This window comes from Thermobia domestica, chromosome 4 (genome assembly GCF_964235325.1).
Source record: "Thermobia domestica chromosome 4, izTheDome1.hap1.1, whole genome shotgun sequence".
In the NCBI taxonomy this organism is placed as follows: Eukaryota; Metazoa; Arthropoda; class Insecta; order Zygentoma; family Lepismatidae; genus Thermobia; species Thermobia domestica.
This window is the reverse complement of record NC_137457.1, coordinates 262,827,901-262,853,575: the sequence shown is the minus strand read 5'-3', so window position 1 is coordinate 262,853,575 and position 25,675 is coordinate 262,827,901. Positions and strand designations below refer to the sequence as shown.

Genomic DNA, 25,675 nt, shown 5'->3' with positions numbered 1-25,675 from the left:
GTTTCTGTCCACCCCCTCACTTTCTCTCATCTTGTCATTTTTTTCGTAGTGTCCTTGCCCTTGTCAGCTCAGCATCTTTTTCCCCAAGTTATGTGTCATTATGTCTTCTTCCGTTATGCACGTTATTTTGATGGGATACATGCTTTCCTTTTAGAAATAGAAATATAGAATCGCTTATAGTAAATATTTTTTAAAAAATCTTAATACATATTCTGCTCTTTAGCTTGATTTTTTCTTTTAGGTAGCAGCTGCTGTACTCCCCCTCTGTAATAGATCCCGTTAGAGTTACAGCATATAGTAAATTTAGCCATTGTAAAATTATCCTCATAAATTAACTAATGACCGTAAAATGCTAATTTTTGTGCTTCCCTATATTTTTCACCATATTATCGCAAATTTGCATTAGATTGTATTTAGTTCATACGGTATTTTGTGCAACGTGTTGGATTTCCTTTCTATGTATACACAGTAGTCTTTGTCCACTTGGCATATTTACGGGAATATTCTCGCTTTAGTCGAGAGACACTATTTCCACAGAATCCAACTAAGTTTACACAAATTATAATGTTTCTCGGTAAGATCATTATTCTTTATATGTTTTTCTCGATTCCGTCTTGATTTAATTTTGTGTATTAGTATTGCAATCTGCTAACTTTTTTTTTCTTGCTTTGTTGGCAATGTCATGCAGCGCAGAGTAGTCACGGCTATTTCCTCTTCGTGGTATTTTTGTGTTAGTGGTACAATGAGAGAGTATCGTACATTTCAAACCCATTGTTGTTGATCAGGTTTTAGAGGTTTTACGGCCGAGCATGAGGTCCCGAGTTTTTTGACAGATTTTTCACTTTCGTTGGAGCCTTTTCCTTGTTACGCAGCTACAGATTGCCGTGGGAAATTCCTGTTGCTCAGGCCAAGGAGTTTGCCACTGAACTTAGTTTGGTAACTCATTCCAACACAACGCATTTTTCTGTCCGTCTAGAAATTTAGGTATTGCGCGATTGTTTTAGAACCATGAAGACAGTCATATTACACGTTCCTAACTTTAAGGTATTAGCAATTCGCTATAGCCTAGACATTATCATAGCATGTTTTCGACGTTTACGTAACGAATAACGTTCCCTTGGTTTAATGCTACATATATTTTTATTATTTTGCCTATCCGATTAGCTGACCATCAGATAATTTTTCAGGTTGCGAAGGTGAGCACCATAAAACCCTTATGGCAAGTTCATGCAGTAAATGATCGCATATTATCTAAAGGATCAACAATTCATTCTCCCATCTTTCTTGTTTGGTTTTGAGTAAAGCTTTGAAATAATTACTTTTCTGTATACGTTTCTTTCGGGTTGCTTCAAATCCAAATTGAGTTGTTGATTTTGAGTTTAACGTCCCGTTCAGCAGCGAGGCTATATGGGACATGAACCCACTGATTAACGAACGTGGAATCCGAACCACACGAGCTCCCGCCAGGAATCGAACCCGGATCTCCCACGCTAAGGCGCGTACGCTAACCGCTTAGCGACGAAGCAGCTCTCAAATCCAAATTGAGCTGTTAAATTTTGTAAGAAGGTAATTTGAGTACAACGCTGTAACCTGTTGTCATTTTTCAGTAATGTAATTATTAATAGTTTATTTGAGTATTGAAGTACTTACCAAATACTGCTTGTTGTCAATAATTTGCAACTTACTGATTTACTTATAAAGCAAACCCCTGACGTATATCAATTCATTTTTCTTCCTTTTTTGAGCTTTTACATCACTGTTTATGAAGAACCACTTAATATTGTTTCATTTTCACACTACCTTTATCCATTATGGTGCGCCATGTTTTCACCTTTACACATCATTCTACCTCTGCGTGATAAAAACTACCTATACAATTTTACCTCGACCTTGTTTCCTGCAGCTGTCTCAAAGGCCTACCACCCACCACCATCTTTGAGTTCAATTGGCGGAGATTCAGAACTGCCTACTCGTTCTTACCATCTGTTTGTGGAAACGCAGAAAATGACCCATTTTGGCTAGGAAATGGTGAGGCGAAGTATAAAAGAGTTGGTTGGTATCGGTTATCGAATTAGTGCCCTAAAAATAAATATGTGGTACGGTGATCTCTAGTCATTTGTTCTACCAACACGTCGGAGATTTCTGCAGAATAAGTGTGGTTATAATACGTTGTCGTCATATTTTGATGAATAATATTCCCTTATCCTACACATATATGTGAATCTACGTTCATTCAGAGATTTCACTTAATTTTCCACGCTAAAGTCAACCATGGACACAAACTCGGTGTCAGTATTTGAAGGTTACGATTTATATTTCAAAACGACGATGTAGTGCAGTGTGAATGTATTAAGGACGTTTTCTGATTTTTAGCAATGCCCTCATTCACAGGCAGCTTATACAGTGATAACATATAGTTATTACTTTTTATTTATATTTAATTTGTTGGGCAGAAAGGTTATTTTATCTGGCAATAGGTGTGAGTTAGAAGAAGAAAAAGAAATATTATAAAAAAACTGTCATGAATAATCTCGATTTAAAAGGTGTTTTATGTTGCTGCCGCTAGAGGTAAAATGTTTTGTTTATTCATTGTAACTCGGTCCCTACGGTAATAGTTCCAGTTACCAAAGTTTTGTTTATAAATAAGTATAATAATATAATTCAAAAAGACGCCATATAAGTTAGAAGTGTATGGGATTGCCAAGAAGCATATTATCAATTATTTGGAAATACAGTGCTCCTGAGTGATCAAAATAGTGTTTAATTATTTGAATTACCATCATAGTAAATAGTAACAAGTTTTAATAAGTATATACTACGATAAAGTAAGTAAAATCAATCGAACTGGTGTGTGACGTTGTTGTTATACTTACTAGGCAATTTTAATCGTTACATAAAAATTTTCACATGAGAAGTGTGCAAGATTTCACAGTTCCCTGGTATTTCGGAATTGTTTTTCCAAAATATTTCCAGGTAATGACGTTTTTCTCTAATGGAATAATTACTAGATGAGAAGATTTAGAATGAATTTAGCGTAAAAGTTCACGAAGTTACTGATGAAGTAAAAAAAAAAAAAAAAAAAAAAAAAAAAAAAAAAAAAAAAAAAAAAAACTGGAATTATTTAATTAAGATTTACTTTCTGTGTGGATACAAGGTTAGTACTATTTACATTTGCAAATATGTACCCTGTAGCGTTCATCAGCGAGTAAAAAGAAAGAAAAAAAAGTATTTTGACCATTCAAGTTTATATAGATTAAATTGTAATACTTCCAGTGTAGAATTTCATTGTACAAAAACAATATACAGAGTGGCCCAAAAGTAATTATACAGTACCGTACTGATCAGCTCATTGCATTTTATATCATTTCTTATTGTTATCCGTCGGGTAGACTTAGTTTCTTTATTATTTGTTCTTAATGTATTTTTACTTACATCTTAAGCCCAGAAGAGTCGAAGCAAACAAACCCATAAACTATAATGTTATACTTGATCAATGAAGGTGTGTATACCAACTTTTGGGCCACCCTGTATTTCTTGTAGTTCATCCCACTGAACTAATTGTATATTAAGTTAGGCTAATGTATGAATACTTACGAAGATTGGAATATTTATTATAATTATCATTATGTTATTCTTAACAGGTTCAAAACCAAATTACGTCTGAAATCCCATTCAGATCTTCATCAAGGTCAAACATATCAGTGTCCACAGTGTGGCCTTCAGCTTTCCTCACGAAGGACACTTTCCACTCATTTATTAGTTCACAAAAACGAGCGACCTTATAAGTGCTCTTTCTGTGATAAAGCATTTCGTAGATCCAACCATTTAAAGGTAAGGGGAAAAGAAGTAGTTTATTACTTGTAACGTAGCACCCACAAAATATTACTAATATTTACATCTAATAACACTAGGTAGTAATAAGAGAACTTTTTTTGTTTTCATAATTGCGTGTGTATTTTAGATATTTCGAATTCCTGGATTCGAAAATGACGATAAAAATATCGTATCACCCCAGTTTTTGCTGAAATCGCGTACATTTGTATCTTCAATATAGCACAGGTCATATTGAGCAGCATATTAGTAAAGCTTTGCCTCCAACTTTTGTACACTTGCACCCCTACAACAAACAGATGTGAGTGCACTTCAAAAAAATATGAAAGTCTTAATATACTTCTTACTTCTTCTTTAAATACAAAGATCATGAATGAATAATATGTAATGATTTGAAAGTGTTGGGTGTGTAGGTCGGCAACCTGGGTATACGAAGTTCCCATGTTCCATGTGAGAATGAAGTAGTCGGACTCGAATAAAGCATTGGGAAGAAAAGCAATGCTCACGAAGGATAAAATATCAGAATAGGGAACAAGAATATCAAGTATGAAGAACTTGAAGAAAGAGAGAAAATCGTCGTGCGAGATATTGAGAAACTGATGGTAAACGATGACCTCCAAAGAGCAATGAATAATATACAACGAGAAGCCTGGACTGTCTTTAAATGTGTGGTTTAGAACCTTCTGAGGAACAGTCTTGACACTGAATATATCCACATAATTGAGAACATGCTGACGAAGTTCAAAATAACGGAATGCTCATTGAGTTTGAAACTGGACTTTAAGTGAACTCACATAGATTTTTCCCTAAACATCTTGGTGCTGTAAGCGAACAGTAGATGGAGTGCTTCCACCAGGATATCAAGAACATTATAAGGGACTAGTTCTGGATGTCTCCCCGGGTAAGTCATGTGAGAGAAACAGCAAGATTCTCAGCATTACAAGCAAGAGAATACAAGTAATAAGGTGCGCTACAAACTGTAACGTTCCTTTACATTCATACAAACTTAATTTGTAGGAACTAAACGCGTACAATATTTGCAACATTTTCTAAATTCCTTGTGAACCATATATATATGTGTTTAAATCAGTGTAAATAAGTCATGTCGATTGAGTGAAAACAGTGGATGCGAGCGAAAAACTGGAGTGTGCAATATAGATCTTCAAAGAGTTTTTATTATTTTACTTGTTATACCTTTAATTTGTTGCCTTGTGTCATCAGCAGTAACATTCAATCATTTTCTGGTTCAAAAAGTAATAGGCTTCTACGTGCTTCATCTACGATTTAGCATTTCGCAGATCATAACATATACAGAGTGTAAACGTAAGAAAACTCTTGCTAATGTGTGCTAATCTGTTTGGGAGGGTTCCTGCTTACTGAGAGCGTAAGTTCAAATGCATGTTTAAACGTAATATATATATATATATATATATATATATATATATATATATATATATATATATATATATATATATATATATATATAATCCGTAAATTTGTTAGATATTCCAATGTAAACTGGCGTTCAGCTGTATCTGGAATTATGTTCGTAAATAAATAAATATAAAGTGTGTGTTTGAGTTGAGTGTGAACAAACTGAATTATTGAATTCCATGGTGTTACAACAATATATCTATCAAAATAATTCCAAAGTTCTTTTCTTTTTTTTTAAACTTGTTTTAATAATCTTTGTCTAGCACACAGATGAAATTAGCAGTTAAGAAAATAACTTATTTGGCTGAAATAATATATGTATAAAGTGGGTCATAATGATAACTCCTAAATGATGAAAAGTTTTAGTTACAAAAGCCACATCAGATGTACAAGATATGTAGAGGAGAGGCTCTTCACCATCTGTTGGACACACAGAATCCAGCAAGAAATAGTAACATTTAAAACTGAGACATACAGGGTGTCTCAAAAGTCCTCTGACATAGGGTAACTCTGTTATTACTAGAGTTACAACAAAATGTAACGGGAAACCGTCTTCAAATATGATGTTTTCAATCTAAAGTGAAGGAATTTTTTAAAATTGGACGAACCGTTTGGGCTATAAACTCTTTATGCGCCCAATGTTAAATGAAAATGCAATGATACCATTTACCTGGACCCACAACATAAGTAAATGAAGTTACTGTTTGAAATGGAGGCTGCCATCGATGCGTTAGCGTAAAGCTAGTAACTTCATTCATGTATGTTGTGGGTCTAGGTAAATGGCACTTCTTCTTTTCTCTAATGCTACCTGCAAAAAGGGAAATAAATGCACTAGTGTTAACATAATCTTGACTCATGTATATATATATATATATATAACACATTCTTGTTATTTTATATATACACAGGGTGTCCCAAAAGTAATGGCGAAAAATGAAACCACAGATTCCTGGCACCAAAACAAGAAAAAAATGTTTTTATGACATATAGTCCGTAAATGGGCAGGGGCGGAGCTAGAGAGCTTCGAATGTGGGGGGGGGGGAAGAACTTTAGACCTTTCAGCGGGATAATGATAGAAGCTAGGAAGGTGGTTCAGAAAGACATAAAAATAATATCGGCTTGTCACGTTAAACGCATGTTACATAACTGCGCAGAGATTGCACATACGTCATTTAGGGATTTACCGAACGTCTGTACGGCAGGGTTAATCAAACGGTGCAGTAAAGATGGAAACTATACAGAAAAAAGTTGTTATCCATGGCACGAATCCATGCACATGTACAATGGGAGTCAAAGCAAAGATCACTTAGCATGGTTGCATAATCTCAGGGACAATGAAAAGTGGCATACCAGATAAAAAGTTACATAGAGAGAATGGAAATAAGAACAGGTGTAACTAGTCGTGTCATGTAATGGAATAACAGGCAGAATCCACAACGACGCGTATAGTTAGCGGGCGTACTGTATTTGTAACATAGTATCTTACACGGAGTAACAGTGTAAACTACTAGGTCATACCTGCTAACAATAAACGTACCTGCTGAATATGTTCAAAGTGCTGTCCTTCCACATCTTTGCAAAGTGATAATCGTGAATTTCAAATGCATTCCATCACTCCCGGTGTGTTGCGTGACTGTTCACACGCATCTTCAATGCGGTTTTGTAAATCGGCAAGTTCGTTTCCCGAAGTGTGAAATTTCTTCCCCCTCCCCCAACATTCGAAGCTGTCTAGCTCCGCCCCTGTCCACTGCCGGACTATATATCATATAAATATTTTTTTCTTATTTTGGTGCCAGGAATCTGGGGTTTCATTTTCGCAATTACTTTTGGGACATCCTGTATATATATATATATATTACACTAAACTTGTTGAATATAAGGATAAGAGATTTTTTCTTTCCAGAAAGTAGGAAGAAGTTTTTTTGTGTGCAATATTTTTTAAATTGTTAATCATGAGTGAAATAGTTAATATTTTTGTCTTCTTTACAGTATCACGAGAGTACTCATAGCAAAAGTCGCCCGTATATATGTCAGTTCTGTTCAAAAAGCTTCTCTAACACCATTTACTTAAATGCTCACCAGCGACGGATGCATGACGACGAATTGAAGATACTGGGGCTGATTCAAGGAGCATCTGCCGTAGAAAGTAACAATAAATCATCATCTTCACCTACAACGCTGAAAAATGCCGAAGTGGTAGCTTCAAGTTTTGATGGTGGTAGGAAAATGGATCAGAATATTGTAATGCAAGACAGAGATAATGGTAAGGTGGCATTTCCAGAAGATTCGAACTTCAGTGACTCATTCCGTTTACAACTTACTGCCTCGTAAAAAGAACTCCACTATTACTATCATAACTAACAAATACTAGGACTTATTGAAAAAATTCTTCCATGGTAATAACTTTTTATTTTTGTTACAATACGTACTTATCTAGTAGGAATTTATGAAGTTAGATGGGAAGAAAACGGAGCTGTGAAGTCGGGAAATTTTACGTTCTTTTACGAGGAAGAAAATAAAAGTCACCAATTAAGAATAGGGTTTTTAACGAATAATATCAGCAATTAAGCAGGTTTAATTTGTTAATGATATGCTTTCCTTTATTACTCTTAAGAGCCGGTGATTTGATATTGTTTAAATGCACATTCCCCAAAAGAGCCAGGTGAAAGAGGAATACCAGATTCAAATTTCGAATAGATTCTCGGTTTTAGAAAATTCAGAGTGCAATAGTGTTGAATACTAATATTGATATATGTGTCAAACCCAGGGCCGTACCCAGGATTTTTTGAGGAGAGGGGGAGCAGTGCCACACTCAGGATATTTAAAAAAAATACCTAGACTTTATCCAGTTATGACTGTATCAGAGTTCGATCCTTGTACGTCTCTGGTCAGGATAAGCCATTTTATGAGTGTACCGGGTTCGAGTCCCTGTAAGGGAATAACCATGTATAAGTGTATGCGGTTCGTGTCCTATAGTTCCCTATAAGGGCTTGGGCATTTACTACGGTCCGGGATTCGATCCTTTATCTTTTGGGCGTCTCATGTAGACTTTAATAACAGTTTGGATCTTTCGCCAAAGCCGATTATATAGCCACTGGACAACACGGTTCAGAGTTCGGGTCAGAACATTCTGGGAAATCGACATAAAGCTGATTCTAATTGTATTCTCAATGCCGATGCAATTTAATAATGTGAAAATTATTATGTTGCATAGACGTTATTTATTTGAGCTGGAAAGAAAAGTAAATTAGATTATTTCTTAAAACTAGAAAATGTAAATTTATACCATGATAATTATTTTGGTAAAGGATATGCAAGATTTCACTTTTCACTTTAATAAACAACACTAGAACTGCACAAACACATATTACTTTACATTTTGGCACTTTAATTTGAATGACTGAATATGATAAAGGAATTTAACACTCGGCCCAATTATTATTAATACAGTCGCGGAAGGCGCGGTAGTAGCGGGTTACCGGTTGTATTTCGTTACATCGCTGGTTTTCACAATTTCGCACTGTCACTTTTCACTCGCTTTGGTGCTGAAGAAAAATTATTTTTGGTGATTCCAGGGTGGATATCCTGAAGGATGCGAGGTGCATTCCCTTTCCTACCATTTTGTCTTCTTTGCGATAGACAGGACGCTTTTCATTGCTCTGCTGCTTCTCATCGTCAAGACGATTTTAAAATTAACAATCACGTGCAAATGTTTTGAGATTTCAAATTATCTTTTTGAGGCAACATTTTTGTCATTATTAATGCACTTTTAATGTGTTAGAGCACTGAACTTAACAACGTAACTAATATACAATAATACGCGCAGTGTTGTGTGTTTACTCGTCCAGAACAGCCTCCATGGTAACTAGCTGTTGTCACACCAGGAACAATTGTTAGACTAACTTAATTTTTCTCCCCGTCTCGTCGCGTTTCTACGCAGTGGACAGGCTCTCAATGCAGCCTGGTGATGTCAAAGCTAAAAATAGCTATGACAACTCATAGGCAGGAATTTTTAGAGACGAAGTTTGTTCTCTGTGGTGAATTTTAGCACCTTATTTGGGGAGACGAGAGGATCACCAAGATTTCCGTCGCAGACGCAACGCACAGACACATATGCATATTCGTCTGTTTGCTGAGAGAAAAATTTCTACGAGTGCTTTTATACGAGGTTTATTTAAAAATTAAAATTTTCTTCATTAATATTCGATTAGCTAGACCATATAGTTACATTGGCCCTCGACAAGACGTTTGTTTTGAGGGGACTGAAAAACAAACAGAACCCTGCAACACTGATCACTTCACTATTGTCACCAAATTTCTTTCACTGGTCTTCAAAGGGTTAACATCAATTAAGTCTTCTCGTGATGATACGGCGAAAAATTTTTAAAGTCCTTTCGGAAGTACGGTAACGAACACGTGGGCCATACAAAACGAATTTCGGATTACGATTGGGCCATAATTTTAATAAAGTTTATTAATGTCTTTTATTATCTTAATATTTGGGTTTTAGAATACTTAAGTGCCACAATTTCAAACACATCAAAATATAAAGAGAAGTTATTGTTACTTTCTTTCAAAATAGTATATTTGAGGATTTGAGTAACTAATTACTGGCATTGTTTACCGTTAAACACAAAAATATTATGCTTATAAGTATACTAAATAATTATTGTAACATACAATATTTACTAGTGTAGTTCCTTGTACTCTTAAGTTTGACATGAATTAATTTTATTACTGCTATCAGAAAGCATTCATATTCAATATTTACTTTCATTAAAAACAATTTCCAACACATTGGAAAAATAACACAATAATATATATATTGTTTTCATCATTTTCTTATTAGTAGCAGGATTATTTTCATTATTATTACTATGAAACAAAGATATGACATACAAATTAAATTCAAGTAAGAATACACGTAAATATTCTTAAAATATTAGTTGCGATATCAAAAATTTTACTTAAATCTACGACAACACTAATTAATCAAGATATTTTACATTTATTACATTCTGGTTAAGAATTGACCAAGAATGGACTGAGCAGTGGATGGTTTGTCAAATCATTACACTTTTTAAAGTGTCTGCCCTCCTAAATTTAGAAGATACCACCCACATTATTATTAAAATTATCTTCCATCCCCGAGACGAGGGTTAATTATAGAGTAAAAAGGTTGAAATTTAAAAAAATAAAGAAGGGAACAATACAAAAATTGCCTACGCCGGGCTTTACATAAATATAATGTTACCCAAAAGTGGGAGGGAACCTCATCTCAGGCCTTGGTAAGCCATTTAGCATATGTTTCCTTCTTCAATAAAAGGGCTTCGGCCGTACGGAGATCGCACAGTGGGTCACGGACGCCTACTAACGCCAACATGATAGATGGACATGTCAAAGTGTTTTTACACATTTTTTTTTTTAATTACCAAAATCATTGCAAGTGTCGATTTCATAAAATACAAGCAATCCGGCACAACAAAGTTTTTGTTTACTCTACACCTACTCCAGGCTTTTTCAACACAAAAACAATTTCGAAAAACTTCATTCGCCAGTAAACGATTAATGTGAACGTATAAACTGCTATGTGGTTTTCACGAATTCTGATTGCTTTAGGAAGCAGTAGTTTGAAACACAGAGTTGTTTTTTCAATATTTATGATCGATGCATTACACAAGAAATTGACTAACTTATTACTGCTGTAGTTGCAATTACTTTTCTTTCGTGATGTTTTTCTATGCACACCAATTTCACTGTATTTAGTTTGAACACTTGATTGCCGTTTTCGTTTCACTAGGTTTTTCCGTTTACCTGTATGTTTGACCTTTGTTACTGCATCACGATCAGCTGATGGCACATCACTGATAGTAATAAGTGATTGACATTTAATTTTATTGTTACATTTGTCTTCAAATCGCTTATACGTAAGAAGTTTATTTACTCAATTACCACATTCTTCCTGAAAAGGTTTGTGACTTTTATTAACTGCAGGTGATGCGTGGTCAGCACCTAGCACGTTTACTACATTGTAAACTTCCAAATGACTAATGTGATTTGATTTGAGATTTTGAATACCTCTTTCAAAAATACATGGGGAATATTGATTATCATGGTGCGACAAAACAACTTTACAATTACGGCTACTTGTCTGAGCATTACTTTGACTATGACCTTTATTTCTCAAAGAAAATTTATGAACAAATTTTGAAAATTTAGAAAACAATACAACATACGTTTAACTCTTTTTAATTTTCGTCTGACTTTATGTACTTTCTTTTTATGTTGCCGATGCCTTTTGCTACAACAAACTTGCAAATTATATTTCTTTACAATATGACGAACAACATTTTGTAACCTGCTAAAATTTTCTTGACAGGATTTTAATTTCGTTTCCCACGTTACTGAGTTGTTGAAACTGTCATAAGGCCTACATGGTATAAAGCCATTTTTACTGTTTTCTAAATACACAATTTGTGTGCAAATGACTACGCAGAAAGTAACGCATCTCATTTGTTTTATCTGTATTTCTTTGACTTTCAACTCACAGCTTAAAAAACTACTATTCTCTTGACGCATCTCAACAACCGTAACAGACACAAAAAATAAACAAGTTTTGTGAAATGGAACACATTCTAATTTACTGGTTAGCAAGGTGCCATAGAAGCAATTTTGCTTTAACAAACATAATACACTACAAGGATGCGTGAATGGGCTACTCTTGCCTTCATTTTCAACGCAATTTATTACTACTTTCGTAAACCTTTTCGTAGTGAAGCACGCATTGCACTCAAGAATGCTTTTCGATCCTTTACAAAACAAACAATCAGCTGACCGCTGACTCACACATACAGCTGCGGTAGACGTGACCAGCTCGATGGTTGAGGGTTGCGGTCGAGAAACCTTTTTAACAGCTGGGTTGCGCTCGTTACCTTTTTCTTTTTCTGCTTTGCTCCTTTCTACAACAACGCTATTAGAAAGAGGCATAACAAATTCCTTAGCCTTGTTTAACTCAACACTAACGTGACTAACAACAGCAATTATTTCTTTTTCTACCTTTAATTTACAATCAGATATTTCTTCAACCTGTTCAAATTTATTGTCAAGAAATTTAATGTTGGCTTGATTTAAAACAACAGCTGATGGCTGAAGACTAACACATGGTAAAATAATACAACTTTCAACACATTCATTTTTCACTGCTCGTGCGTATATTTTTTGGGCTACGGGGGCAATGTCCCACAAAATACCTTCAAACTCATGTTTAACAAATTCTAAGTTATTTTTAGCAAATTTTATTTCCAATGGTACTGTTTTGCTTTTATAATTCTCGCGATTTTGAAGATTTTCTAAATTACTAGCTTTTCTAGAAGGACGCGCAGATGTTACAATTTCAAAAGAATCAGTAAACCTAACCCGTTTTGGTGGTACGGTTTTACAATTTGCCTTCCGGTCATCACTGGAATCCTTGTTACAACTAACATTATGATACTTTAAATGCCTTTTGTATATCCGTTCAGCAAACCTTTCTTCCGCAATGCGTACGATGTCTGAGTTTTCATAATAAACTTTTAACTTACGTTTAATGTCTGACAAAGAAACAAATTCTGATTCAAGAACACACTCATCATTGACTTTTTGATAGAGATCAGATTTAAGTAACTTATGCATTTCAGCAACAATTTTATCTTCAATTTCAGCCCTATATTTTATGTTCCTTTCTAAAAGAGATTTTCCAATTTCCTGCTTAGCTCTTTTACGAATTTCACATACTTCCTGATCTACCTTTAAAGCATTTTCGACTTCTAACAATGTAAATGGTTCTTTTCTATATCTGAATTGACTTTCTACTATTAAATACTCTGTTTCTTTCCATATTTTCCGCATTTCATGCAAAACAGGTATTATTTCTCTATTTACGGACATGATGATTAATTTGCTAATGCCAAACAACAAAATTAAACAACACTAAAAAAGCACTACAATTTATCTCAATAAAAAATACAATTAGCGTCGCCTTTATGCAATTTTACCAAACGTTCCTGTGGTATTGGGTGCCATTTTATGAGTGTACCGGGTTCGAGTCCCTGTAAGGGAATAGCCATGTATAAGTGTATGTGGTTCGTGTCCTGTAGTTCCCTATGAGGGCTTGGGCATTTACTACGGTCCATGATTCGACCCTTTATCTTTTGGGCGTCTCCTTTAGACTTTAATTACAGTTTGGATCTTTCGCCAAAGCCGACCATATAGTCACTGGACAACACGGTTCAGAATTCGGGTCAGAACATTCTGGGAAATCGACATAAAGCTGATTCTAATTGTATTCTCAATGCCGATGCAATTTAATAATGTGAAAATTATTATGTTGCATAGGCATTATTTATTTGAGCTGGAAAGAAAAGTAAATTAGATTATTTCTTAAAACTAGAAAATGTAAATTTATACCATGATAATTATTTTGGTAAAGGATATGCAAGATTTCACTTTTCACTTTAATAAGCAACACTAGAACTGCACAAACACATATTACTTTACATTTTGGCACTTTAATTTGAATGATTGAATATGATAAAGGAATTTAACACTCGGCCCAATTATTATTATTACAGGCGCGGTAGTCGCGAGTTACCGGTTGTATTTCGTTACATCGCTGGTTTTCACAATTTCGCACTGTCACTTTTCACTCGCTTTGGTGCTGAAGGAAAATTATTTTTGGTGATTCCAGGGTGGATATCCTGAAGGATGCGAGGTGCATTCCCTTTCCTACCATTTTGTCTTCTTTGCGATAGACAGGACGCTTTTCACTGCTCTGCTGCTTCTCATCGTCAAGACGATTTTAAAATTAACAATCACGTGCAAATGTTTTGAGATTTCAAATTATCTTTTTGAGGCAACATTTTTATCATTATTAACGCACTTTTAATGTGTTAGAGCATTGAACTTAACAATGTAACTAATATACAATAATACGCGCAGTGTTGTGTGTTTACTCGTCCAGAACAACCTGCATGGTAACTAGCTGTTTTCACACCAGGAACAATTGTCAGACTAACTTAATTTTTCTCCCCGTCTCCTCGCGTTTCTACGCAGTGGAGAGGCTCTCAATGCAGCCTGGTGATGTCAAAGCTAAAAATAGCTATGACAACTCATAGGCAGGAATTTTTAGAGACGAAGTTTGTTCTCTGTGGTGAATTTTAGCACCTTATTTCGGAAGACGAGAGGATCACCAAGATTTCCGTCGCAGACGCAACGCACACACACATATGCATATTCGACTGTTTGCTGAAAGAAAAATTTCTACGAGTGCTTTTTACGAGGTTTATTTAAAAATTAAAATTTTCTTCATTAATATTCGATGAGCTAGACCATATAGTTACACAATAAACTAAATAGATGAAACTAAGCGTGTCATTGGGATATTAGTTTGCGTGTACCCACCAATACTATGCCGTTAGTGACATTTGAAGATGGGGGTTATGAATATGAGTAGATTTAACGAAAAATATTCGGATCTCAAATCTAGATTCATCTTTATACAACACAAACACAAGGCTGAAATAACATGGAAAACGTGCAGAAATGTAATGAAATAAACGAAGGTCCTACTAACCTATAAAGTCAGCTGAAGATTCCGAGAATGTGACTTGAGCAAAAAAGGTGATTATTTCATCGTTTGTTACGTTTACGTGGCGGTGTATATACAGGAGCGTTAAACCAGTGAGTCTGTCCTTGCTTGTTGTATTTCTTAAATACGTTTTCAGGAGTCTCAAAGCTTCTCTCTACTGTTGCTGTGCTCATTGGTAAGACGGCTAGGATGTGAAGGATTGTAAAAATGTATGGAATCTGTGATGCAGAACAAACTGCTAGTCCGGCAATGCCTGTTGCTGGGCGGTTTGCACTCTCTCTCCACTTCAATCTCCATAAATCCCACTCCGCCTTCATTAAATCTTCAAATGGATTATCAAGATCATCTTTGTAAATGTCAATACAGTCTCTGACCTTTTCAAATATAACATCACAGAACCGAGGGATGAAAAACTGCAGTGACGAATCGCTCTTCCAGTGAAGAGATTAGATCGTCAACGAACGGAATAAAAGCTGAAGCGCGGTAGTAAGTCTCTGGGTTCGAAGTGCAAATGTTCGGCTTTTTTTAATTTGTTCACTCGCGACATAGATATTTCAAGTTCTAGTTCGGATGCGGGGTCTATAAGATTTTCAAATATATTTTGAAATTCTAATGTATAGGAATTCTTGCATAAATAAATATGTATAACCCTCATTACATTACGAATATTTTGCACCTTCAAAACATCAGAAAGACACAGATTGAGGCAATGGGACATACAATGTGTGTACAAGGCTTTAGGATACCGTTTCTTGATAAGTGCTTGAACTCCTCTCCGTACTCATGGCTCCGGCGCCGTCGTAGCCTTGTCCTCTTAAATTGTTCATGTCCAAGCCGAGACTATTTACATTGTCTTCTATCACTTTTGATAACCCTTTCCGGTTACATCATATACCGGCACAAAACACAGGAAGTCTTCTTTAAGCACACACTCATCAAGATCCACATAGCGCACACACAGAGAGAATGTTCTATTTGAGAAACATCCGTTGTTTCATCAGCGAGAATACTGAAATATTTGCTTTGTTTTACTTTGTCCACAATCTTAGACTGTATTAAATGTCTAAACGAATCTATTAAAGCATTCTGCACTTTAAAACTAGTGTACGTGCCATTTTAGGGACTACTTTTTCAAGGTTCTTCAAGCACTGTCTCAGACTTGACGCAGTATCGCAGGAGACTCCTGAAGTTGCCATCATTCTGTTTTGAAGTTGATAACTCAATCCGCCTGCATTCCTCGCAGGGAGTGGGTTCTGTTGACCACACAAACGAATAGTTTCAACGATAGGTACGATTTTTTTTTCCTATTTTCTTGTACTTTTCTTTTTTTCTGGCTGTCAATTTGTTGATCGATGCTGACTATTTTCCTCTCAGTTAAATTGCATACTGTCACCCTATTCGCTGCTGCATATCTATCTTATTTGTTACTTTCATGCTGTTTGAAGGATTCTAGTGGTTTCTTTAAATTGTATAAAGGTTTCGTCACGAATGCACTTAGACTCTGGTGACCTGCCTCCTTTTCCGTAAACAGAACACAAGTCGCACAGAACAGACCTCTTTCCTTGTGGGATTAGGCCAACCAACTAAAGTCTTCCAGACATCTTTTCTGGAGAAAACGCGTACGGCCTTGTGCTTCGTCACAGGTAAAATTATATAGACTATCTGGCTTCCATACATTTTTTTAACATTTTCTAAATTATTCAGTTTTATGCCAACGAAGTTCCCAATATCATTTGAGTCAGGTGAAAGTGGAGAGGAAAAGCTTGTCGATGCACTGCTGGTTTCTGCAGAAGTTGTACTCACGCGATGAACAGAGGACTCTGCTATTTTATGTTGAGGAACTGTATCTTTAGGGGCTTCTTTATTTATTTTTATTATTTTTTTTTTGACAAAAGAAAAAAAAAACTTGCGTATATTCTCTTTCCTCTTCATTTCACTAACCCGAAAACAAATTCAGAATACACTTCACTAATTAAAAAAAAACTGTTCTCCCTGAAAGGGATGAACACGCGCATTCAGCACTCAAAAGACACGAACACAAATACAGATACACACGCTTTCCAACATATCACTGGTGGGGACAGATCTTTTTTCGCATTCTCACAAAAGAGATGAAGAAAAGACACCCTCGGAGCGCGAAAGGTGACAGGGTCACTGACCTTAGGTCTGCACCATGTTTGTTCCTTAATTTATTGCTACCTCCCAAGCTAGCTTTGTCATATGGATTGAGCCACCGACGGACGTTCCGCTCCATTGTGCAATTGAAGAACCACTCCAATACCGAAGTATTAGGCTCAAAAACACCACACTTCTCCTACCAATCTGTTAAAAATAAATGAAACTAAATAAAAGTTATTATTATTACAGAATTTGGAATACCGAAAAAGCTAATTAGATTAATTAAGGTATGTTTAAATGAATCCCAAAGTAAAGTCCGAGTAGGAAAATTTTTGTCCAGGAACTTTCACGTCGAGAATGGTCTGAAACATGGAGATGCCTTGTCACCATTATTATTCAACTTTGTCCTGGAATACTCTATAAGGAAGATCAAAGATAGCAACCAGGGCCTAGAGTTGAACGGTGTTCACCAGGTTATGGCGTATGCTGATGATGTAAATTTAATATGGGAATGATAGGAGAACAATAGAAAGAAATGCAGAGGTCTTTCTAAACACTTGCAGGTACATAGGTTTAGAAGTAAATGCAGAGAAAACTGAATACATGGAAGTGCGTCGGGACCGTAATACGGCGAATTATGGATGCGTTAAAATACTAAATAATACTTTTGATAAAGTGGATACTTTCAAATATCTAGGATCAATATTAACAGACGAAAATCATATTCAGGAAGAAATTAAATGTCGACTAAAAACAGGAAATTCGTGTTATTATTCAGTTCAAAATCTTCTGTCATCGCGAATTCTGTCGAGGAATTTGAAGCTTAAAATATATAACGATAATCATGCCTGTTAGGTATGGTTGCGAAACATGATCACTTACTCTGAGGGAAGAACATATACTAAAAGTATTTGAAAACAAGATCCTGAGACAAATAGTCGGGCCCAAGAGGAACGGGAATGAGGAATGGCGGAAACTTCATAACGAGGAACTGCATAATTTATACGGTTTGCCGAACATTGTTAGGGCCATCAAGTTTAGGAGGTTTAGGTGGACAGGGCATGTAGCTAGAATGAAAGAAAGTAGAAACGCTTTCAAAGTCTTAACTGGAAGAACAATCGGAAAACGTCCATTAGGAAGACCTAGGCGCAGATGGGAGGACAATATTAAGATGGATCTCACAGAAATAGAAATACAAATAGAAACTATATTCAGTTGGCTAAGGATAGAAGTCAGTGCAGAGCTTTTGTGAACGCGGCATTGAACCTCCGGGTTCCATAGGCCTTAGAGTTAGTTAGTTAAATAAAAGTTATTAAATTCTCCGAGCGCGAAATCTAGGTATTTAGAAGAGGTCAGAATCACAGAATTCGCTTATCTTTAAACGTTACTCCACAGAACATGGATTTGTACAGCGAAAGTCCATTGTTGATATTTAATTTTCAGAAATCAAGAAATGAACAACGTTTCCGGATTCCTTCTAATTTCTTTCCTGTTTAGCAGGAGATTTGCTACTTAAGTATCGTGATTTTTAATATTCAAAAATAATTATTAGTATTATTTATCTATAAACACAAATGTTTAAATTAACACACTAATGTATAATAACGTACAGTACATATGTATAATTAGAATTGATTTTTTAACGAAGAAAGAGTATAAAAAATGTGACAATTGTTCTAACAAACAGTCGGGAAGCTTTTAAATTTCGATTATAGTTTGTCAGTCAGCTGTCATAAGCTCTCGCCTTTGGTGCGAACGCTTCCAGTTACGATTTCTGGTGGGTTCACTCGGTCGAAAAGGTGTAACAACTCTTTCTGGCCAGCTATTCTAATTGAGATTTTTCCTATGTTTTCCTCACTTACCCCAGGGGAGTATCGGGTTGGATCCCAGGCCGCTTCTTTCCTTTGCTATTAACTTAATCCTTCCTCCTTCCCAAAATAGTGGGTATGGTGAGGGTCGTCATCCCTCATGCGTGATGGGCTTATAGGCCCGTAGCTACGGAGGCCCCCAAGTGACAAATCAACACAAATTGCTTAATATGTTTTAGTAGGCTCTCCCATTAAAAGGCTGTACCCTCCCAGTGAAATAATCCTGACTACTGGCCTGCAGTCTTAAGGCCGTAGATGCTGTGAATGCCTGGAAATACCAATAAAATAAAATACAAAGGAATTAAAATTTCAAAAGAAAGGACTCCCGGGAAATTGGTAACGTCTTCTATTAGCCTGAGACAGCTAGAGAGAAAAATAGAATCTGTTAATTTCTTATGCTGTTCATCGGTGTAGCTCTGTGGCGAATGCAATACAAGAAAAAAAGGACAAACAACTAGTATTTAGTTTATGATTAGAACATTCAGCATTAATACCGTTTCTTTTTTGGTGTTTCTTTTCATATAAAATGCTTCCGTGTTAAAAAAAAAAAAAAAAAAAAAACACGAATATTGGAACGGTGAGCAGAATGTTTGGTTAAATTCCAAAGGTTAAAAAAAAAAAAAACAGCAACAGTTTTTATCTAACTTGTGTAAAGCGAATTCGTCAAGAAAAATAAAGTAAAAAAGAAATCACACCCGTTCATTTCTGTTTCTTATTATAAACTTCCACTGAATAGAGTAACAATAAAGAACCAATTTCATTTTTCGTGTAATTTTTTACTTGTTTAAAATACATCATTAGCTGATGAGGGGGGGGGGGTTCATGGCCCCCTTGGGTACGGCCCTGGTCAAACTAATCTAGCTAGGATTGTTAGTCGTTTCCCACCTTGCTTTATACTATTGTCCTTTCTTTGTTGTGTGTTCAAAAGTCTCTTACACAGTTTTCCAACTTTGACTTTACAGACATCCAAATTTGCAAGCCCCGCCCATTTTGGCTCGAGCTCAATAATTGAGCACCAGTCCGTTTGAGCGCGAGCGTTGTAAGTTTATAGCGAGTCAGAGCCCAAGTCTGAATGAGTACGAGCTTTAATGAAGTGAGCGAACTTGAACCTATTGTGTTTAGTGAGTTCAAGACCGGGTAGAATGTAATTAACCTGAGATAGGGTGAGCCTTATTGAGCTTAGTAAGTTGGATCCCGAGGAAGCCCGATTTGAAGGTAGCCATTAATTCTATGTATCTCACTCGTACTTAACCCTTCGAGCAACATGATTCGCCCTCCTTAGACAACTTACTCTTATTATAATCAATGATCTGGAGCTATTGCGAACGACTTTGTTCTTTGTCAAATATTTTTCTCAAAACTTTTTGTTATAAATATATATATATATATATATATATGTGTAATAAAAGAATTAAAAAATATAAATAAATAACAAATAATAGGAGCAGTAGTAGTAGTAATATGAGAATCGGATGATATGATCTCTTTTGTTTCACTTGGAGAAATAAATGTTCCAAAACATACTTCTTTCAAGCTGATTAAGAAAATAGGATATAAGTAGGCTCAGTCATTTGTCGGGGAAATAGTATTTTCTTAGCGCAACGGTATTTATGATTTCGAACAAATTACGAATAATCCAGGAACTTGTATTGGTGCCACTTTGATCAAGAGAACTTAAACTATATTATGCATCAGCTAAAAAAAAAAAAGAAAGAAAGAAAATAATAAACTTCAGACTTTCTACATTCCTTTTACTACTCTCAAGTATATTGATATTATATATGTTTTGATACAAATAAATCCATATTTTCAGAAAAAGAAACAATTTTATTAAATTCAAATGTAGAATCTGATTAACAAATTTTATTGCCATCTATTTCCATGAAGGACTATATACAGTGAAAATTATACTTTGGCAATAATTGATATAAGTACGATGTTTCTGTTAGTTAATAGGTTATTAAGCGTAACAGCTTGTTTCATTAAATTCTTAGTTATGTATCATAAATTTAATAAAGTTTATATTCAAATTTTATCAATTGTTCGCTTATTTTTTCCATTCGCTAACAGGAAAACAAAACCTCAGTCTGGATTGTCTTTTTAGTGCTCGAAACTATGATTGGTCCTTTATTACTAGCTTTCTTGATAAGTTGACAAAATCTTATTTAATATTGAAAGCAACGCTACTGCAATACAGGTATACTACTGTGATCAATTAGGTTTTTTTTTTTTCCCTCAGCAGTAAGTAAGTCAAAGCAACACTTACTTATATACATCGTAAAACACATTACTATGTTTATTTGGGATAAATAACTCCATATTCTTTAGTGAATAATAAATCGATATTCACTAAAACACGGGGCAAGTGACTTCTTATTTAGATTCCATTTTCAATGGAGATTGGATCTTTATACATGTTAACCCTTTCGTGCATAACGTCCACTGGAGTGGACACTGCTGATTGGTTACAGTTGTGTTCTGTCGTGACTCTCCACCTGCTATCCAAATGAATTGTTTTTCAATAGAAGTTACCTGGGTTACCTGGCGATCTGAGTTTTTCAGCCACCTAGCGTGAAACTGAAGGCAGAGGTATGACATCATCCATGCATGCTTGAAACGGGCAAGAAAGAGGCATGGCGAATCCTTCTAGAATATCTGCTGACATCTTCTAAGGAGTGCGTGCCAAGCAAATGGTATTGTTTTCTTTTCTTTGTTACAATTTCTGAAACAAGCTGACATCATGATATTATCAGGTTTTGTTTTCGTATCTACAGAAATCATCCAAACAGACATGTCCCATGTAATGGAAGGCATGCACTTGAAGCACATTTGCCTGCAACAATTTGTCCACTGTAGTGGACTTCATGCATCTAATGAAGATATGATTGTTTTTGAAAAAGGTGTTGCTTGCCACTTACAAAAGTATAATTGGAGCCTCTGTGACAACCAGTGAGCCTGATCAAGTCTTCTGACTAATATATGTGAAATTTGGGTTCGATTTTCACCACACTTGACTTCAACACGTTATGGTAGACAAATTTGGTGTCTTCACAACATATTCCAAAACACTATCGTACCTGAAATCACATTGAAATCAAGAACATGTAGACCCGTACACTCAAACTGCCATGAACACATGTTACTTAGCATGTTGCGAATGACAGAAGTGAATCATCAACTGCCAATGAAGAAAAAAAAAATTGAAGATCTTTCCTGAGTAGAAGCAACCAAAGACAACAACAAGCAAAAGTGACGTAGTCAAAATGTGGCAATAAATTTTCTCAAAGCGTTCCTCCATTTCTTGGAAATAACAATATAAGTATTACAGGAAGTGAGCAAACTAACTTGTTTTCACAGTTATTTACAGATGACCATGCAAATGATATTGTGTTCCAGATCAATCAAAATGACAAGGCACATTTTGGATTGACTCTAGGTGAATTCAAAGTGATCCTTGAAATAAATCTTGCAATGACTTATCTGTTGTCCAAGAAGACGACAGTATTGGTCTTCAGATGAAGGTTTATGTTATAAAGTTGTAGCTGACACAACGTCAGTAAACCGGTTTTACCTTATACAGAGATCTTCATTTCTATGATAATTCATTGCTTCGAGATGGAAATTACAAACTTTATAAGTTACGATATGTACTGAAGGGGAGATTCGAATTTGCTGTGAATAATGAAAAACATCAATGCATTAATGGACAAATCATGCCATTCAAGGGTGGACTTAACATAAAGCATTATATACTCAAGAAGCCGAAAGCTTGGAGCGTGAAAATTCGGGAAAGGGAAGTAGTGGTTACATGTACAATTTTGATGAATATGTTGATTTTTAACCCTTATTACTTTTACCAAATTCACTTCGTTAAGTTTTCTATAATATAAAGTTTATTCCATTTATTTTAATGTTATTTTGTAATCTATATGTGCCACAAATACAGAAATCATTAATTTACCCAAAATGCATGAGGTTCATCAAGTGGACAGATGAAGATAATGATTAAATTCTAATAAGAACATATTTCGGTTTTACATATCATAGTACACCAAAAACAATTTGTAAAAAAAAAAAAAAAAAAAAAAAAAAAAAAAAAAGTAAAAAAAAAATCTTATGTCAATGAGAACATAATTCATGTATGAAAGAGTTCATATTTAGGGTCCACTCAATTATTACAATTCATATACTAATAATATTCATATAGACTCAAAATTAATACATTTTATAAGCACATTAGAATAACTACTAATATCCTTAACCTAAACTACCCGTCTACCTAACCTAACCTAATCATGTTATTCATCTCATAATATTACAGATACTGCTGCTGGTGCAGTTGCTTATATTATACGATTTTCTATAATGATATTTGTTGTACGTATTATCTCAATGGACCAAAACTTATCTTTCTAAACTAATGCATACATATTATCCAAACTGGGTATTTTATTGTTAAGGTAGCAATTGAGTTGTTTCCTATGCTATTCTCATATTCTGCATAATTGATTTAAAGATGAATCAATTTACCACCAATTATAGTTTTTTTTTTCTAAGGACTTAGAAACTGTTTGAATAACCCTACTAGAGTTTCAGTAGTTAACGCAGATGATCTATGCAGTGACTAATACGTATAAATCTTTTCATACTAACTATAAGATTCAATGCACATTGGTCTCATTTACAATTTTCCTGCGATAATCAGTCATTTTCTTAATTAAATTAGGTTCCAATGCGCCAATGATCAAGCCTAACAAAGTACCACAATATAGGATTTATAACTTGGAAATAACATTAAGAAGCCTAATATTGGTAGCAGAAAACAAGTTAGGACACGCCCCCTTCAAAGTTAGTTCAAATGTATGTGACGAACGCAAGTACTTAATTACCCATAAAAGATCATTATTAACGCAACTCCCTACAGAAACACACATATTTACGATGAATAGTTTTTAAGTTATTAGTTTCAGTTTCTTTAATAAATAATAATAATAATAATAATAATAATAATAATAATAGTAATTGGTCAATGAAAAACAGGTTCGTAGTGCAAATGGCGTCCCTCACGACTTCTGACGTTGAAGTTCATTATTTGTAATTATAAAGGTAAACAAGGAAGTTCTATCGCTATTTGGAGGTCTATGTTTAATTGGCCCTCACACGGTGAGTTGAATGCGAATGGACATTAGGCAAAGGGCAATTGTTGGTGTGGATATATCCAACATACTATCTGGTTCTGGCAGTTCAGTTACACCGTGAACTCGCGTAAGGACAGACTGAACATCGCTCCTAAGTCTGGGTTCGCTCACATACATTCTTCCCCGTAGACTTTCTGCAGCATTTTCGAACTTTTTGCAAACTTCGTGCCCAACTTGAAATGAAACTTGGGTGCACACATTCTGCTGTTTCAAAATCCTTATTTTCGTAGTACCACGTGATCATCGCAAGTATAGAACAATTTTACTTCAGCGCTCACACCTTCACAATGACACAAAGCAGAATGATGTAATTATCGTTAAAATGCTTAGGAAGAATCCCACCATGCCGCTCTGCCAAGCAGAAAGTCAAGGACAGTTCCGTTGACAGTATTTTTTGAAAGTTCAGTTTCTTTCTAGACTGATTTCGAAGTACACGAGTCTTCCTTCCCTCTGCATCCACGCTTATCATGTATTCGCTGGATTTTAGGAGCCTTATGCAGAGTCGTTCTGACACGTGATTAGTGCCATACTAAAGAGTTCAACTAACATATGCTGCCTGCAGTAGTCAGGCCTTTAGTATGGCGCTAATCATACATCAAAACCACTCTGCATAAGGTGGTAGATGTTTAGTAAAGGTATGATACATATCTACAACGTTCTTATCATTTGCAACGTACATTATTATGATTGACTGATTAAGGTTTAATGGGGACGTCATCATCAAGGCTGTGTCCACTATTATTATTATTAATAATAATAATAGTAATAAATAAATAGTAATAATAGTAATTAAATAATTTTTAACTTAAAGTATTATTTGAATTTATACTATTCATTGTGAGAAACGCTTATCTAACACTCAGATGGGAAGTCCGATAAGAGATCAATATTCCAAGATAAGAATGCAACTCAGAGAACCGATCAAAAGATTTTAAAAAATCGAATGGTAAATTAGTTTGTATCAACCTTGTCATCTCATTTAACTTCCAGAGATCAACGTCTGTTCCTAGAACTAAAGAAACATGCATGTTATGTGCTATTCAGAACTCAAATACCATAAATCATACTGCAGACCAACGTGTTAAAATAAGTATGAATACAATGTTCTGTGTGGAGGGAGTGAAATGTCTAGTTCTACACTCTGTAATGAGCATACAATTAACGGAAGATACATTTTGAAACCATAATGTAATACATACAAATGTTAACGAAATTCATATTTTAAACCGAAACTCTTAGATTTTTGCAATTATCATTCCGAAAATAATTATTTTGAGTAATAAATATTTACAGCGAATGAAATAATTCTTAATGATTTAATATATTTCTTGATATTCAAATCTGTCAGGGATATGAAAGATAATAATCCAATCATAATTCACTATAAGAAGTTACGTTGTACTTCAAGTGCTACTAAATATAGCATTGTCACCTATCTCGATAAACAGTTATACACGCACAATACTGTAATATCTCTGGATCTGAAAGTTTACAAAATATGTCTTTCGTATTTGTCTTTTGTGATTCTGCTGAAACAATTCTCTAAGCTTATAATCAAAATATCCATTATCTTACTATGCATGAAAATGAAAATATTTATG

At 35.0% G+C, this 25,675-nt stretch overlaps 1 protein-coding gene across 6 annotated transcripts in view; it reads left to right on the top strand.

Annotated features, from left to right (window-relative positions):
* Window positions 1–20,911, top strand: part of LOC145684035 (uncharacterized) — a 56,102-nt gene extending 35,191 nt beyond the window's left edge. For 5 of the 6 annotated variants that reach the window (XM_081755857.1, XM_081755855.1, XM_081755856.1 and 2 more), the window contains 2 exons: window positions 3,642–3,831; window positions 7,255–20,911. In XM_081755857.1, the coding sequence (XP_081611983.1) occupies window positions 3,642–3,831; window positions 7,255–7,596 (532 nt within the window). In that variant the 3' untranslated portion in view covers window positions 7,597–20,911. The remainder of the gene's footprint in view (window positions 1–3,641; window positions 3,832–7,254) is intronic. The other variant, XR_014131230.1, reaches the window with a different exon arrangement.
* Window positions 20,912–25,675: the final 4,764 nt, after the last annotated feature.